This window comes from Chenopodium album, chromosome 17 (assembly GCF_948465745.1).
Source record: "Chenopodium album chromosome 17, dcCheAlbu1.1, whole genome shotgun sequence".
Taxonomy (NCBI): Eukaryota; Viridiplantae; Streptophyta; class Magnoliopsida; order Caryophyllales; family Amaranthaceae; genus Chenopodium; species Chenopodium album.
Window position 1 is genome coordinate 40,410,586 of NC_137850.1, and position 16,681 is coordinate 40,427,266.

At 34.7% G+C, this 16,681-nt stretch overlaps 1 protein-coding gene across 1 annotated transcript; it reads right to left on the bottom strand.

The window, feature by feature from the left end:
• Window positions 1-2,212: 2,212 nt before the first annotated feature.
• LOC145589696 (golgin candidate 5-like) lies at window positions 2,213-15,487 on the bottom strand. Its single transcript, XM_081646376.1, has 20 exons — window positions 15,269-15,487; window positions 14,942-15,147; window positions 12,223-13,190; window positions 12,047-12,118; window positions 9,943-10,017; window positions 9,471-9,585; window positions 8,617-8,678; window positions 8,475-8,522; window positions 7,182-7,466; window positions 7,004-7,063; window positions 6,811-6,894; window positions 6,640-6,705; window positions 6,471-6,569; window positions 6,154-6,372; window positions 5,935-6,049; window positions 5,647-5,867; window positions 4,995-5,054; window positions 4,803-4,916; window positions 2,749-2,823; window positions 2,213-2,657 (listed from the first exon to the last, which is right to left on the bottom strand). Exons 2-20 carry the CDS (start codon window positions 15,084-15,086, stop codon window positions 2,622-2,624), a joined length of 2,919 nt encoding a protein of 972 aa, XP_081502502.1. The 5' UTR covers window positions 15,087-15,147; window positions 15,269-15,487; the 3' UTR covers window positions 2,213-2,621.
• Window positions 15,488-16,681: the final 1,194 nt, after the last annotated feature.

The window sequence follows — 16,681 nt, forward strand, 5'->3', positions numbered from 1 at the left end:
TGTTTAAAACTACAATATATATTTCTATTTTTAAGCTTCTTATTATGCTGTTATACATAGCTCAACTAACAGTGAATACTATTACTCCCTCCGTGTTTTAATAAGTGTTACAGTTTGACTTTTTTCACTATTCACATAATGGTTTTGACTTGATTAATTTACTAATATATAAAATACAGATTTTATTGTATAATACATTGTTGGAATCGTTATAATGTATACTTTCATATTATAAAATTTCCTATGATTTTATTAACATATAGTTAGATAAACTAAGGGTTAAAATTGTATCTCGACATGCGTGTTTGGTCAAACTGTAACACTTATTAAATCAAGGGAGTATGTTTTTAATTAGTGTGGGGACCATAGTAAGTAGTGTGAGTCAATCTAGGCTGTACATATTGTTATCTAACGGCTGGAATTGAATTAATTATTTTTTTAAAAAAAAAAACAGGTGCCATTAAAAATAGTAAAAATTCGATAAGATTGGTCATTTGCAACAATTGCAAGCTGTCAGAATGTTTTGCAAATAAAAATTCGCATAATAAAAAATGGGAGTAGTATTTAATTTACAACTAATAGTAGGAGTATTAATAATTAATAAAATAATAAAGGGTTTAATACTAGCATGACTCTGTCACTATCTTCTGTCAATTCCTGCTAATAATTTGGTTTGGTTTTCCAACTTCCTTAGAAACTCAACAATTATTTGGTCATTGCCAGTTGCACTTCCCACTTGTGTTGATTTACTGTTGCTTTAGATCTCCACAATAACACCAACCCCTTTACCCTTTTTATAGTGCACAGAGGTTTTTTATTTATGAATTTAAATACATACTTGTTCATTGGAGAATACCTAATTTAAAGTACAATTAACCACAAATTTTAATTATTTTAAGTGTACTTTTCGGAACATGAAGTCTCTAAATAATAAGCTCACATTATAGTTATATTTTTTTTTTTTTTTTTTTTGCAAACCTAAGAGTGTATGATGTTATTAGCACTTATAGCAAGGAGGTATAATTCTTTCAATGATACAAATAATAAGCTCACATATATAGTTATATTTTTGACTTAGTTGGAGGGAGATGAGCTCATGTTACATTACTGATTTTAGAGTAATGCATGTAGTAAAATTGGTTAAAAGAGTGAAATTGGTGGAATATATTGAAAATGTGGTTGTATTATGTTAATTTGTTGTTTCCTAAAAAAAAAAAAAAATTGTTAGCATCCTCAATCCTCATCATGCCAATTTTTCGGCAACACTTGCAAATTTCAAAAAAAAAAAAAAAAAAAAATGGTAAATTGGCAAATATTGGTTCTATTGGAAGAGTTATATTGCTAAAACACTTTTTTTAAGGCCTTATTAGCCTATTAGGAAAACAATTTGTCGATAATTGAGGGATTATTTAACCCATGATTATGATTTATGAAACATATTTTTAGTAAAAGTAAATGTTGGCAATTAGCTGTTAGTTCATGTGACACTTTCATTTATACAAGCTAAAATAATTATCTCACTTTAAGTTTCTTGTTTCTTTCTTTTTTTTTTTTTTTTTTTGACAAACACTAAGTTTCTATATTACTACAAGTACCTATTACTGAGGCATTGACTTTTTAGACGTTGACTTTCATAGTTTTCTTTGTATATTGATTCTAAAGATCCACACTGTCTTTGGAACCAAAAAGCATCAAAGATTTAGGGAATAAATTAATGAGGGAAACTGCCAAAAGAATTGATAAAAAATATAGGGTGGTGGATTAGTGGTGGTAGATGTTGTGAGGTGAGAGATTGCTAGACTAGCCAAATTGACCGTAAAAAAGACGAAGAAACGCAGCATTTATAGCAAAAGTGTCCGAATAAAGGTGGAAATGAGCATAACCAATTCCTTTTTTTAATGAGACCAAACCAACCCCTGTTTTAATGGATCAACACCCAACCAACCCAATCTAAAAGTCTTCGAGGCTGCTGGAGTGCCGGGCGGTGTTTGAGAGGGACGAGGGAGGAGGTTATACCCTTTTTCTTGGCTGCTGAAGACTGGCAGATATGCAGAATAGTTGTTTCTGCATTCCGTTTCAGTTTTATCACGGCACTTGTTAGTTCAGTAACGACACTGTTATAAGTTTATAACCAAGGCAATACATATCTTCCTAAAATAAATCAAACGCAGATTAAGTTGATGTTCATGCAAGAACGAGGCAAAACAACCGATGCCATATCTTACATGCTTTACTGAAAGAATGAAGTTAACCTTCCACTTTATGCGTAATGAAAATAATGAAGATGTAACAGTTTTGCATAATTAGATACAATTGAGTAATACCCCCCAAAAAATATAAAGGCCAATCCTTATGGTATTCATGCTATACAATACAACACCCCAATTCTCACAAAATCTCTTCCAAATTAGTTGGAATTATGCTACAAGTGACTAGGATTGAATTCCTAAGGGTAATAGTTAGTATACATCAATACAGTTTCTAATCAAGCGAGGACGTAGATTCTTCCTGAAACACTCAGATAAATTGAAATGCTTGGCCTTGCAGGAATTTGGCGAGTTGTGAGATTGATACTACATTCCCATGGATGAAAAGCTTGATACAGACAATTGTTGAAATGATCATGCAACACCCATTTGTGGACTTAACATCTGAATCTGTGTTACATATACAAGTATAAATAGAGCATAAATTTGCAAGAATTGTGAAGGAAGATAAAATGATCCACACAAACAAGGCTGAGAGTACCTTGTTGACAAGTAAATTGACTTGTTCTCTGTACATTTCTTTCAAGTCCACGATATCAGCACGAAGTTCTTCCAGCTAAACAGCAAAAAACAGTTATAATAAGCACTTTCCTAAAATGTATTACAACCTCCGTTTCATATTTTTTGCAATTTTGGAATATTTTATACTTCACAAATAATACCTCAAAGTTGCAAAAAACATGGGACGGGGAAAAATGACTTTGGGGGGGAGGAGGCAGAGTGGTATCTATCCAAAATATGCAGATAGAGAGGATGGGCAGAAATCAAGCCAAAAGCTCATTTCCTACTTGAAACTGTAGTAGGCTGCTCAAACTCAGGCCAACATAAATCATGCTGTTTCTAGCATTATCTTTCATTACAATAGGCCCAGAACACTGGACTGACCATTTGATGGTAGCTTCAGCAAGATTGTCAAGTAGATCTAGGGATAGTAATTTAGCAGTCTATGACAATACCACAATGCTATATACAACTTTACTACTCGTCAACAACAATTAGTAAGGTTAATTCTGATAGGTAGCTAGAAGGTATTCTAGCAAAAGTAGAAATCTGTTTGAAAAATAATAAATAAATAACCTTCAAAGTTTAAACTGTATAACAGGCAATGGACTATAGAAGGCCAATTTTGATGCAGCAATAAAATAAAACAAAAATTGATAGACCTTTAAGTTTTGATCAACCAAGGACAAAAATTTACTCATAGCATCATACTGGTTTTGCAGTTCTTTTCAGCAAAATCTGAGCCAGTCCAGAGAGTGTGAATAAAGAAGAAATGTTACTGTCTACTTCACATTGTTTTACTTTCAAAGCTTTTGAATAAGACTTTTGTGAAAATTTTCAAATAGTAGTATTTGAAACTCAAATTGTTAAAACTCTCTCATATCGTTTTGATTCAAAGCTTTTGAATAAGATTTAAATTTATTCTTGAACTATATTCTGGACTCTTGTCATAAACAAAATTAATAATTATAACATATAAATTGTATTTTGAAACTTTTACTAAAAACTAAAATTTAACATTGTCAACAAATAGCATATTTGTAGCAAACTAATAAGCTTGTTTAGTAACACTATTAATCGATAATTGAGGGCTTATTTGACAAGTGAATGTATAACATGTTTGGTTGAATTAGAAGTTGGCAATTAGCTGGACACCTTTGTTTGTACTCCCTTTTTCTTTTTTTGTTCTACTCATTTTCAACTTTTTCCCATTCTTTTTTGTTTGACTCACTTTGTTTTATAAAATTTTAGGCATACCTCATAATACCATCTCCCACCTCCCCCCCCCCCCCCCCCCCCTCTTTTTATCCCATAATAATTATACCTTTCTAGTTTCCACACACTTCATATAAACAACAATAAGATGTACGGGGAGGAACTGCCCGAGAACAATTTAGATCTTGAAACATAAAATAAACAAATAAATAAATAAATAAAACCCTTATTCCCTGAGATTAGTATCCAGAAAAACTGGCCCCTTTGAGACATAAAAATTTCACATAAACTGAGGATTGTAGTTTTTTGAGTGGAGGAGAAAAAAGTATTACACCTTTAAGAAGCGTAGTTCTAATTCCTAAAATTGACTCAGTGGAAACAAAATGTAATTGCTCAACTGAAATCAGAGTCACTGACCAAAATCCACTAGATCAATCTAAAAGATAGATACATTCTTTGGCAGGGAGCAAGTGTTCAGAATCCATACTATATACTTTTGCTAAAATGTTCTTGAACCAATTCTCTCGCCAACACATGTGGGGAGATAATTCAAAAGGTCAAAATTTCAAGCTATAGCATACCTAAGTTTGCAAAATTCAGACTTAATGTCTTGGAATAAGTAGCCTGGTAAACTGGCTCACTAAGACCTTTTCCAAACAGTTCATCACACCATGTACAATTACATTAAGGACGTCACATCAATGAAAAAAGAATCACTTTGATAATGAATGTGTCATTTAACTAGTAAAGGATAAAACTAAATAACAATCACTACAGCACATATCTCCTTACTGCACTAAAGTAGCATAATTAACATACCTCCTCATCACGTTCACCCATCAGCTCTAGAGCGGCAGTATGTCTCCTTCTCAGAGACTCTAGCTCTGCCCGTATGCTGGGCAACATAGAAGCTTCACTCCGCAATTTCTCACACTGCAAAGCAGATAAAAAGTAAGCAAGACAACAACACATGAACCCATAATGTGTTTGTGGAAGAACAGTTGAACAAACCTGCTCAGTCATTTTAACTAGTTCTTCAGCAAGTGAGTCCCGTATAGATTCCAATGAAGCCTATAAGTACACAAAACTTAGAATTTAGAAATCAGGGAAAACAATACACAAGGACTGGTGCAGCCATTAAGTTGTTTTACTCTAGTGGTTTCTACCTACCAATGTTAATTACCATCATTTGATCCATAAATTGGCAAATTGAGAATTCTTCTCCAATAATATAATCATTAAAAAGTAAGAAGATCAAACATGCCACCATAGTGACGAGGGAATTTCTCTTAAAATTTCTAGATGGATAGGTTGAAAGTGATGCATGAGAAACAATTCATCATAATTTTTAACTCTTTAGGGATTCCAGCTTCAAATCATGAAGCTGTTGGGAACACAACTATAAGTAGAACTCAACATGCTATGAAGTGACCAAATTCTACCATTTAATATTCTTGTGTTGATAACATCAATGGGATCCTGACCATGAGAACAGCAGATATTTCTTTAGTTGAGACTTTTCATACATTCAAATTCATACTCAAGTACCCAAGACAATAGTAGAACTTTTAAAAAAAAAAAAAAAAAAAAAAAAAAAAAAAAAAGACAATAGTACGAACTAAAAAAAGTTGGCTCTTGAAGTCAAAACAGCATTAAAACATACCAGGCGAGACATATATGATGCAAGTTCTCCCTCCTTTTGTCGAAGGGCGGCTTCAAAGGCACTAGGTGTCATGCTCTTCAAGTAATAAGGACTCATGGTAGCCTCTCCAGAATTTCTCCGGTCTAGGAAAGAGGAGGAAGAGTCTAGAGAAGCTTGCAAGAAGAAGCTTTCTTCCATATTACCCACACTGCTGGCGCTTGAAAGTTTACGTGTTAAGTTCCCTGTAGACGTAAATTATATTAGGAAAAAAAATGGTCACTATTTTACAGGTAAATAACAAATTGATACCATTTTCAAGTGTCGATTTGTTCTTCATTGTTGGACTTTGATCTGACGCAGAAGAAGACTGTACATGAGCAGCCTTTTCCAAATCTAATCTAGCTGCCTTTTCCCGATCTAACTCCTATTATAATCCAAAAACAAATCAAAACAACTGAATGTGTGAACAGCAACACTGAAGATGCAGTGAGAATACATGATAGATGATAATCATAACCAAATGCCAACCTGCTGTAGAAGTTCCCTGTGGGCAAGGGCTTCTTGCAACTCATTTTTGTATTTTCTCTTAAGTTCCTTGATCTCTTCTTCTAGCTGTTTTGCACGACCTTCATGAGTATCTGCTATTTCCTTTGCAGCAAGGTATTCTTGCCGATTTTCAGCTGCTCTTTGTCTTTCTTTTTCAAGAGACTTATTAAGCTGTGTCTGCTCTGCTCTGAGGCATGAAATCTACAAAATGTAACAGTATAAGCTACCATCTTCTTTTCAAAATAAACAAAAGGCTATGCATTCCATTTATTGTCTATACTAAGATATAGGAACTTTACCTGAGCTTCAAGAACATTGATCCGGGAGAGAGTTTGTGATAAACGCTCATTTATTGATCGCTCTCTTTCCTCCGCAGAAGCAGCTTTAGCTTCTGCTTCCTGTAAAAGAAGGCTTGTAAGAAATGCTTAATAACAGTTGTGTAGAGGTGTTTAGAAGATGAATAGAAACCTGAAGCCGAGATTGAAGAGTTCTCTCTACAGCTACCCAAGCTTCAGCCTTGCGAGCAGACGTCTCCTGCAAGCAAAGAAGAATAAACATAATATTGGAAATCTTGTAAAACTTGTAAGCATATTTGCATCCTTCATTTTCCAAAAAGAATTTCTAATTAAGGGGAAAAACCTGCATAGCTTCAATTTGTCGCAGGAGAGGCCTAGTGGACTCAGGTAGTTGTGAAACAAGCTCCTCACACCGGCGCTCACTTTCCTAAGAAGCATCAAGAAAATAAGTAATATTGTTAGAAACTCAAATAGGCAGTCACCAGAATGCACTAGCACAAGTAAGGTAAGTTTTAATAAACAAGACTATAACAGACTTGGTATCGTTTCTGAAGGTCCTCAATATCTCTGCGTAACATGTCTTCCTTCGCAATTGCCTATATAATACAATAAGAAAAAACCAAACATATCATCTTCAAACAGTACCTCATAGGAAAAGCAAAATAATATCAGCTTGCAGATAAATTATATACACACTGATGTTTAGAAAAGAACCTGCTGCTCCTGATTGCTTAATGTCTGTCTTAATTCCTCGAGCGCTTGGACAAGCATTATTTCTCGTTCCTCGGCTTCCCTTAGACGTCCCTCCAACTCAGTCCGGGCTTCATTATTGGCCCATGACTCTGCCAACGCTTCAGCCTCTTTTGCTGCATTCAAAGCATTTGTATAATATTCCTTTTGACCTGCAAGCTCTGCTTGGTGCTTTTCAATCGTTTCTTGGAGCAACTTCTCAGTTGCAGCCTTGTCTTTCTTTATACTCTCCACTTTATTTTCTTCAAGCTGCACAAATTCAAATAGAAACGCTCAGTAAGAATAAACAGGACATCACACCAGAACCATCTTGTAGAACCAAAGCTTACATCATATAGGGAGATAACCAGAGATGTTAAATGGCATATACATACTACAGTTGCTAAAATAAGTGTACCCAGTTTAATGAATTATAAGTTATTATTATCAAATTATTACCAAACCAAATATAAAGATAATGAAGCTTTTACCATCCTTACCTAAAATATTGTCCTAGATATCTCCCCAAACCCCAAAAGAAATAGATGAAGAAAAAGTTTATAAAAAAAAAAGTTGCATGTTCTCCATAGAGGCCCAACGTAAGTTGAGGGAGGGGGGGGGGGGGGGGGGGGAAACACTCTTGCTTTTCTTTATATCAGATTCATCTAATGTTTCACTACACATGAAAATGTTGCAAAGAATTTTTCCCTGCTAGAGTTCAGTATAAATAAAGCACTTTTCAATTGCCATGCAAAATTATATCATGACAACAACACTGCAAGTTTTCTTGGAAATTTCAAGGTGATCAAGCATATAAGTAGGAGAGAGTAAGGCTAACAGCATAACATGGTGAGGCAAATGGGCAAGCAAACATTTGAATGTCAAAGCAACAAAAATAATAATATGTAAAAGAGAAATAGACTCACAACTGACAAACTTTGTCTTAAAAACAAAAATAAAAGTGCTGAAACACAATTTTACATAATAAAATTGATTGGAGATACAGAAATAAGAGTTATGAAATAAATTTGAAGCATTTAAAAAGCTGGTTCTGTTTTAAAAAATGTGATGCAATTCATGGGTGGTCGGGTCAGAGACCAAAAAAGCATCTGTTCTCTATACCTAAAATCCTGAAGTAATAGGCTTGCACTGTTGCACATATCATCGCTTCATCATACAATAACAATGTTAAAGTACTACATCTGATTTATCGGTGATTAAGAAAAGAAACTTATTAAACTCTAAACTCATTTGAATTGTAACCCACGAATCAATTACCTGTAACTTCGTAACCAATGCCTTCTTCTCTTCATCCAATTCTCTAATCTAGCTTTCACAAAAAACCAGGAAAATAGCAAATTAGTACCCTTCAATAATTGGTTGGCTTACATGAAAAAATAAAGGAGAACAGACTAACAACCTGAGCCCTTAATTTTCTCATTTGAGCTTCTTGAGCGGCTTGCTTCTTTGAAAGCTCTTCCCCTATCATGGAATACAGGTATATACAGATGAATACAGTAAATTTAATATGATCAGAAAGCTGCTAATGCAACTCGCCAATACAATTATGGAGAGAAAATTAGATTCAAGGGAAAATTTTCCAAAGAGAAGCTCTTGAAAGGTTCATCTTTAGTTGACATATAGTTGTTTATCAAGATCAAATGATATATTCAAATATAAAACTCATGTACATTCTTTGGGGATCCAACATAATTAGCCTTTAAATAGCTTAACTTATGATTAAATTGTTTCTGTATAGTGCATTCTAGAATAAATATGGGCTCTTACTACAGAAGAAGACACAGAAAATTTCCCATTGTGCTTTTTTAGCATCAAGCCCTTTCAAGACTCTTAGTGGACAAACAGCCATTAAATCAATTGTCAAATATTCCATTTAAACTTTTATCTTACCATTTGGTATACTCAGAGATTAGAAACTTTGGTGACCTGAATTAGGCTTGATTTTCTACAATATGCAACTCAGTTTAACTAACTCACTCTCTTCACCGTTTTAATCTGAGGCTTCTAGCTTAAGTTTGGAAACATCAATATGATTAACAAGATTTTGAGCCAAGAAATCCCAGTGTCAAGGCTACTTGAAATTCCTGACTTGGTTAACATAACAAAGAAATCAATACAAGAGCCCTCGTCAAAATTTCTCAAAGAAGGTAAAAATTTTGCTGAAAAATTTGGACAAAAGCAATAAGACAAACCACAATGATATCATATTAGTACACAACCAAAGAGAAGAGTTTCTCATAGTTCAGCTCTCACCCTCAGCCATGACTTGAGTTATAATTTCATCTTTTTCCTTCAAAAGAGCAGCAGCATCACTTCTCTTGTTCTGCTCTCGTCGTAATGTATCCCTTTCCTTGGTTAGAGCATAAACCTATAATCATGCACATGAAGAAAAGATATAAGCAAAATTACTAACAAAAGTGGAAGCCCAATAAAAAAAATTGTCTCTTGCTAAAGTAATTAGGACTACTTAGAGCTTAAAAGTCGGGAAACCTCAGTCAATAGTAATACAACCAAATGGCTGGTACCACTGTACCAGTCCGTTATAAGATTATAAACTCTGACAAATCAAAGACAAACCTAAACATTTATAAACCAGAGCTAAAATATCTAACTATGTCAAAAGAAAAGTTCAGAAGCAATAAACTCAAGGAGCGGTCAAAATAAAATTAAATAAATAATTAAAACAGCAAACCCTGGAGTTTAGTGCATAATAGAATAACCGTACCTTACGTTCAAGAGTTGCAACCCTTTGGTGATATTCCTCACGCAAAGACTCAACTTCTGCATCATTGGATTTCCGCTGTCATGGATATTTACTGTTTTTAGATAAACTTAGCAGATATAACAGTAACACATCTTCAACTAAAAGGAGCCAGAAATTAGAAGTAAAAACAAAAATTCTCCCAAGGGAATAAGCCTCTTTGATCAAACGAACAGAGAAAATAGATAACTGCAACTTGTGTGATAAAGTTACATTATATGCTAATATCAATATAGCTGACACAAACACTTCAACCCTAGAAAGACCTACAAAACTCAATCAAATCATGGAGAATAAGCAATAGATCTACAGTTCCAAAATATATATATAAGCAATAGATCTACAATTCCTACAGCAGAAATAATTTAGTAAGGGTTGCTGACATGCCCATTCAAAAATATATAATATATCCGATTCTTGGCAAAGTTCACACTTAATACTCGTAGTTTACCGACTTGTCACTATGTCATGAAAAAACATGGTACAGCCAAATTTCTTTACCACTCTCATCAATAGACTTTTCGTGTTAAATTTTAATAAATAGATCGTTGTTCATATAGAAAAAATGATGACCAGTAGATATGAACAGAGTTGTGCTGAAAATCTTTTTAAGCAATTAATTACTACATGGTAAATTACAGGATGAAGAGCTAGTAAGGTTATTCTCTATGAATCTTCTTTTCCTCAAGCCTCTTAATTCAGTTACTTTTCACAAAATAAATTCCAAATGTCGGCGGCCCAAAGCCCCCTATTCTCCACTTCATGTAAGCCAGTTCATATATGTAGCACATCATAATGCAACAACAAAGAATACTCGGTTTCACTGGTATCCTTACAAATTTAACACATCAAGATAAAGAGCTCTGTCTATGGAGTATGGATTAATAGGCCATCAAATTCCACAAACAAGCATTCATCTAAAGCTTATAAGTTAAGTAAGAAAATGATAACGGAATACTAACAAGCTGATCCAACATAAGAATCTCAGCACAAATTCCGTGTCAGATAATTTTAAACTTGACAGCTCATATATTCTAACAGATAAGAGTTAATCCTAGATTCTTTTCTTTGACATCCAATGAACAACCTAAGAAACAAAAAATCAATTCACCAAATGCAGATTACTGATGCAAGGTATTAATGTGGCTATGTGACATATTGCTACAGATAGAGAACAAGTAAAGCCAACGAGGCAGGCCAAGAGTCAGCCACTTTACTAAACCAAAAGATGAAATTCACATTTATGTTCCTTTGGAGACTAATTTCACTTCTAAGAGCACCTAACTGTGGGAAAGGACCTAGGTTCTAAAGGCAATATAAATTTCATAGCCAACCAATTTTATTTTATTTTATTTTTTAAAAAAAAAGAAAAAAAAAAAAAGCACATCAGTTAGATCCTGTTAATTCCTATTGCTGTAAGTATCGATCTCCAAATACCAACATATATATGAAATCTCATCTCTCCACTATGCTAGGTTATCAAGTTCCCTGATAGTCCTCTCAAGCCTCTATATACACCACATCAAACCAAAGCACGAGCAAGTGACAAAGGGCGAGCAAGCCTAAATAGACCAGGAGGAACCTCGTCCCTCTTTTCGAATATCTTTTTCAATTTAGGATGTATCATGGGGAGTAAGTTCTCCTTAAACTAACTAGTCTTTTTGAAATACACCAAGCAACAAAAACCTAGAAGGATGCATTGAAGTTTCTTTCCCTACGAATCCCCAATAAGGAAGAAAAAATAAACAACCAGCCAATGAAGAAACCTAGAAGAGAACTACTTGGCGTTTGTTTAACTGAGGGAGAGTAATAAAGGTAGAAATGAAAATGAAGCCTTGGAATGTCAATGGAACAAAAATTAAGTAAACAAAATATGAAAATAGTAGCATTTTCCATCTCTCTGACAAAATAAATGAAACGTATTTCAGAACTTTATTTTCAGTTTTCTTCTCCTAGACCCCAGAGCTTAATTTAGAGTTTTCTTTTTCAGATCCCAGAGTTGCTCTTGGGTACAGAAAACAGAGGAATATATGAGCAAAAAGGAGCAGTAACATAGTTAGAAGCTCACCCTTAAATCTTCCAAGACAGATTTTAACTGTTCATTTTCACCCATTAACCTCGCAATTTCATCGGCTTTATTCTGGAAAACAGTAAAATGAGAATTTGGTGAGTTTATAATCAGTTTATAAGACTATGAACAATTAAATCCAAATCTCTTCACAAGATGACAGATATAAGACATACTTGAGCCTGTCGAGCAGCTCCCTGCAATGCAGCTTCCATCATTTTCATGTCCTTCTTCACCTTTTCTAGCTCAAGGACAGCATCAGCAGAGTCAGACACATTGGCCACTGAGACAGGTCTATCAACCTTAGCATTTTCATCTTCTTTGAATTGCTTTGACTCTTCAATAGTTGTATCATGTGAATCACTTTTCTCAGTAGCTTGACCAGAAACAATTCCCTGGATCGCATTACTTGGAAGTTCAGCAGATGCGCTATCATTGACTGATTCAGTAGGACTTTCAGATTCAGCAATGCCAATACTATTATCAGTTTGCAAGTGCTCAATCAGATTTCCAGTATCAATTGACACTTCCTCTTGTTTAGGGATATCTCTGTCCACAGCGAGTTCTTGCCTGCTTTCTTTTGTCTCTACACCATCACTAGCTTCCCTAGTAATTACATTATCAATAGGTAGTTGTTGCACTTGATCAGCTAGATTACTTTCTGCTAATTCTGAATGTTCTGGGGATACCCCCTCAGCTACCCCTTCCTCATCAAGCTGTTTATTAGAATCTGTTATCCCAGCATCCTGGATTGTTTGTTTAGGTGAGGTAGCAGGCTCCTGTGCATCAGATTTGACTTCATCAGAATCCTTTGCCAAAGTGACCACCTCATCTACAGCTTCAGATGCTACATTATCTCTTTGCTCTTTCACCTCCCCCTCTTCATCAGCAGGAAGCACTGGCTCTGCAGCAGGCTTAACATCTGTATCAGGTACATCATCTTTCTTCTCCTCAACTATAGAGGGATCCTGAGTGCTTTCTGAAATCTCTGGCAATTCATCTTTACTCTCTCCACTTGCCTCATCATGCGAAACTTCACTGTCATCAGCCTCATCTGCATTTTCCTCTCCTCTATGACCCATAAATGCCATAACAGGATTGAATAGTGCAGTTCTATTGCTAGAAGAAGATTGTTCTCCAGAAACTGATACAAATAGTTAGCAAAAGAAGCATCAGCTGAGAACATCCCGCTCTTGCTATAACACAATCATTTATGCACTGATAATCAATGACTCGATGTGCAGGCTGAAAGACAAGTTTTAAATTTTAACACGAACATATCGTTTTTTTTTTTTTTTTTTTTTTTTTTTGGGTGAAAAAGAAAACTAAAACAAACTAGAAAAGAAAAGACGCAGACAAAAAGTGAACCAAAACAAAACAGAACAGCAAAGACAGAAAACTAGCAGATTACTAAATCACACATCCAGCTGTTCCGCCTCCATAGCTAGAAAGAGTTTTCAGGCCCCATACGTGATCTAGTACTTCCCCCCAAGTCCTCCAATAAAACAGCTCGAAGGTCCTCCAGGACTGCTCCAAAAACAGGTGGGATATTAACGTAGATCATGGAGAGCTTTGCACTGGCAAATGATATCAGTATAAGGAGAGTTGAGAGGAATAGGCTCCACTAACAAGGGGGCAACTATCTCCGAGTCAACCGTGAGTTAGACTCTATGTGTTATGGTGACCTCCATTCCAAACCATAATAAGACCTCGAAGCATTCCAAGCAGTTCAACTTTCGTACATGAACATATCCCACACCTTATCGCAAACATTTCGAATAGCTCTTCTATACTTCCAATAACACACCTTGCCCCTGCAGAACCTGGGTTACCCTTTGTAGCCCCATTGGTATTCAACCGTACCTATCCTTTAGTGGATGTATATATCCACTTATCATATTGCCTCTTTCTAATGCTTTTCAAATGTCTCCAATTCTAGTCATAATACAGCCGCCTGATGTAGGGTAGACTTACCCCTCTCTCAATACATCTTTCATTTCTCCAATTCCATAGCCACCAACATGTTACATATTGTATTGTTAAAATATAGGAAATTCTATTCTTTTTTTTTTACTGGTCGGAGGCGGGGTTACATTAGATTTAGGGATGATTTGGCTCAAACAACCACCACCTCCACTACTTCCATGTACTTTACCCACATCAAGATATAGATCTAAAAAAATCCTAAGGGAAAGGATCAAGAAACTCAAAACCACTATTCTACAATTATTAAATCGAACAACTTAGAGATCAAGCCTTCTCTTTACACTTTATAGATACAAAAGAAATGAGTAAAATTAAAATCAATCGTCAAGTGCTCCTATTGAAAAACAGAATGACAATGAATTAGAGACATAGCAGATGCTTTCATCACTGTCTAAAACTACTACAGTATCATAAATCAAATTGACTATAGGCTTTGAGTTGTAGTTCATGCTTTCATATAATCATAGCATCTAATAAATTATAACACATTGTTCAAGTGCCGCCTACATAATGCCCCTTCCATCTGGCTCAGACAAATCCCCTAATTTCCAAAATACAACTAACCCATGTATAATGTCAACAATTCTTCTGTTCCAAACACACTCCCTCACTCAAAATCTCCCTTCATAAAGCAGCAATAATAGTTTCTCACTAAACCAATCAAACAACGAACTGAAGACAAACCGTGTTCAACAGCTTAATCAGTCTGATCCCGCTATTCCCAGGATTCACATACCTTTTCTGATCTACTCCACATTCTACCAATTATCAATTCCATAACAAAGCATCTAATTACCACACAATTCCCACTAGAATTCAAGTATTCAACAAGAAACAATAATACTACATTACTACATCCAAATCAAATTCAAAATACAAAATTTCGAAATTATAATAAAAGTGAAATACCTTCATCGCCGGACTGAGGCTTATCTTCCAAACCAAGAGCACTATCAAAATTCTTCTCAATATTCTTGACACTCTCTTGAAGCTTATTCACAGCTCCCGAAAAATCCAAGTTTCCCAACGACACACTTTTCCCCCACCAATCCATCTTCCAAACTTCGATTCGATCACAAAATTCGACAATTTAACATCAAATTCATCACAAAACCCTAAAATCACAGCAAAATCGCAACAATCAAACATTATTTAACAATTAAATTATGCAAATGTGCAAATTGATTAATATAATACAGAAACAAAAATGAATAAATTAAGAGTGTGATTGAGAACCTGGAAATAATTGAGATCTAGGAAATCGGCAATAATGTTGCGGAAGATCTAAGAGAGAGAAAGAAAAAGGGTGAGAGCTCAGGTGTGAAGTCTGGAATATACAACCATGATCAGATTGAGAAGGAAGATGACACTATAATTAACACTCTGGAAAATAAGTTTGATTTTGGTGGATCCAACCCAATTTTTGTCACTCTTTACGCAGCAAAATTTGTTCGAAATTTTGTTAAATCAAAATACAGTAATTGAATTTTTTGAATTTTTTTTTTAATATATATATATACCTGGTAAAAAACTAAAAACTAGTTTAGCGTGTTTTGTGTGCGGCTGGTTAACCATGTGACCTCTTAGAAAAGACAATATAAACCCTATAACATTAATCAAGAAACCCCGACCCTATAATACGGATCGAATAACCCCTAAAACACTAATCGAGTAACCCCTGTAACACTGACGAAATAACCCCTGTAACATTGATCGAGTAACCCCTATACCACTAACGAAGTAACCTGCAGGGTGGTCGGCCACATGGTGTGACCAACCATAGGAATTTGTGAAACTAGTTTGTGCTCGTGTTATACACAAGTTATCTAAATTATCTATTTTAGATAACTAGCGTTCTATTTGTTTATTGATATTGTCGATGGAATATGATTGAGTACATGGATTAGTATACATTTTATTGGGTGGGGGGATTTAAGTGGAAATCTATTAGTATTTCGATTGTTTTAGTAAGTTTTGATGTAGGTTGAGGGATAGGGTTTTGGAAAACTCTCACTAATCTTTTTTGCTTTTATAATATGGATTTTACTTGCAATTATAATGGTGGAAGCGTATGCACGGCAGTATAGTGTTCGTTGTGAATCCGTTGAACACCGAATCTAAAACCAAATAACATGAAAACTAACTACAATGAACATATATAAGAGCTATAGCAAAAATGATGTTATGTTATTGGATTTCTTTTGTTTTAATCTTCATGATCATTGGCTTTATGCATACTTGATTTTCATTGAATGCACTGTATACGATGTGCATATGCCACCATCTAATAATTAAAATTTACAAATTGAAATACTAATATTGGTTTAGCACTTGACGAGACACTTAGGGCCTGTTTACATTTACTTAATTTCAGCTCCAATCAGTTCAGTTCAGTTCAGCTCTTAATTTCCCTTTCTCATAAAATATTTATTTCAGCTCAATTCAGTTCAGTTCAGCTCCAATCAGTTCAGTTCAGTTCAGTTCAGCTCAATTCAGTAAATGTGAACAGGCCCTTATACTGTTATACATGTTGATTTAGTTTGAAATGATAAAGGAAAATTCTCTTTAGTATACTTGTAATAATGAATTTTGCTACAAAAATGTAACTTTTTTTTAACACGACTTCAAATGACATGTAGTGCAACTTGT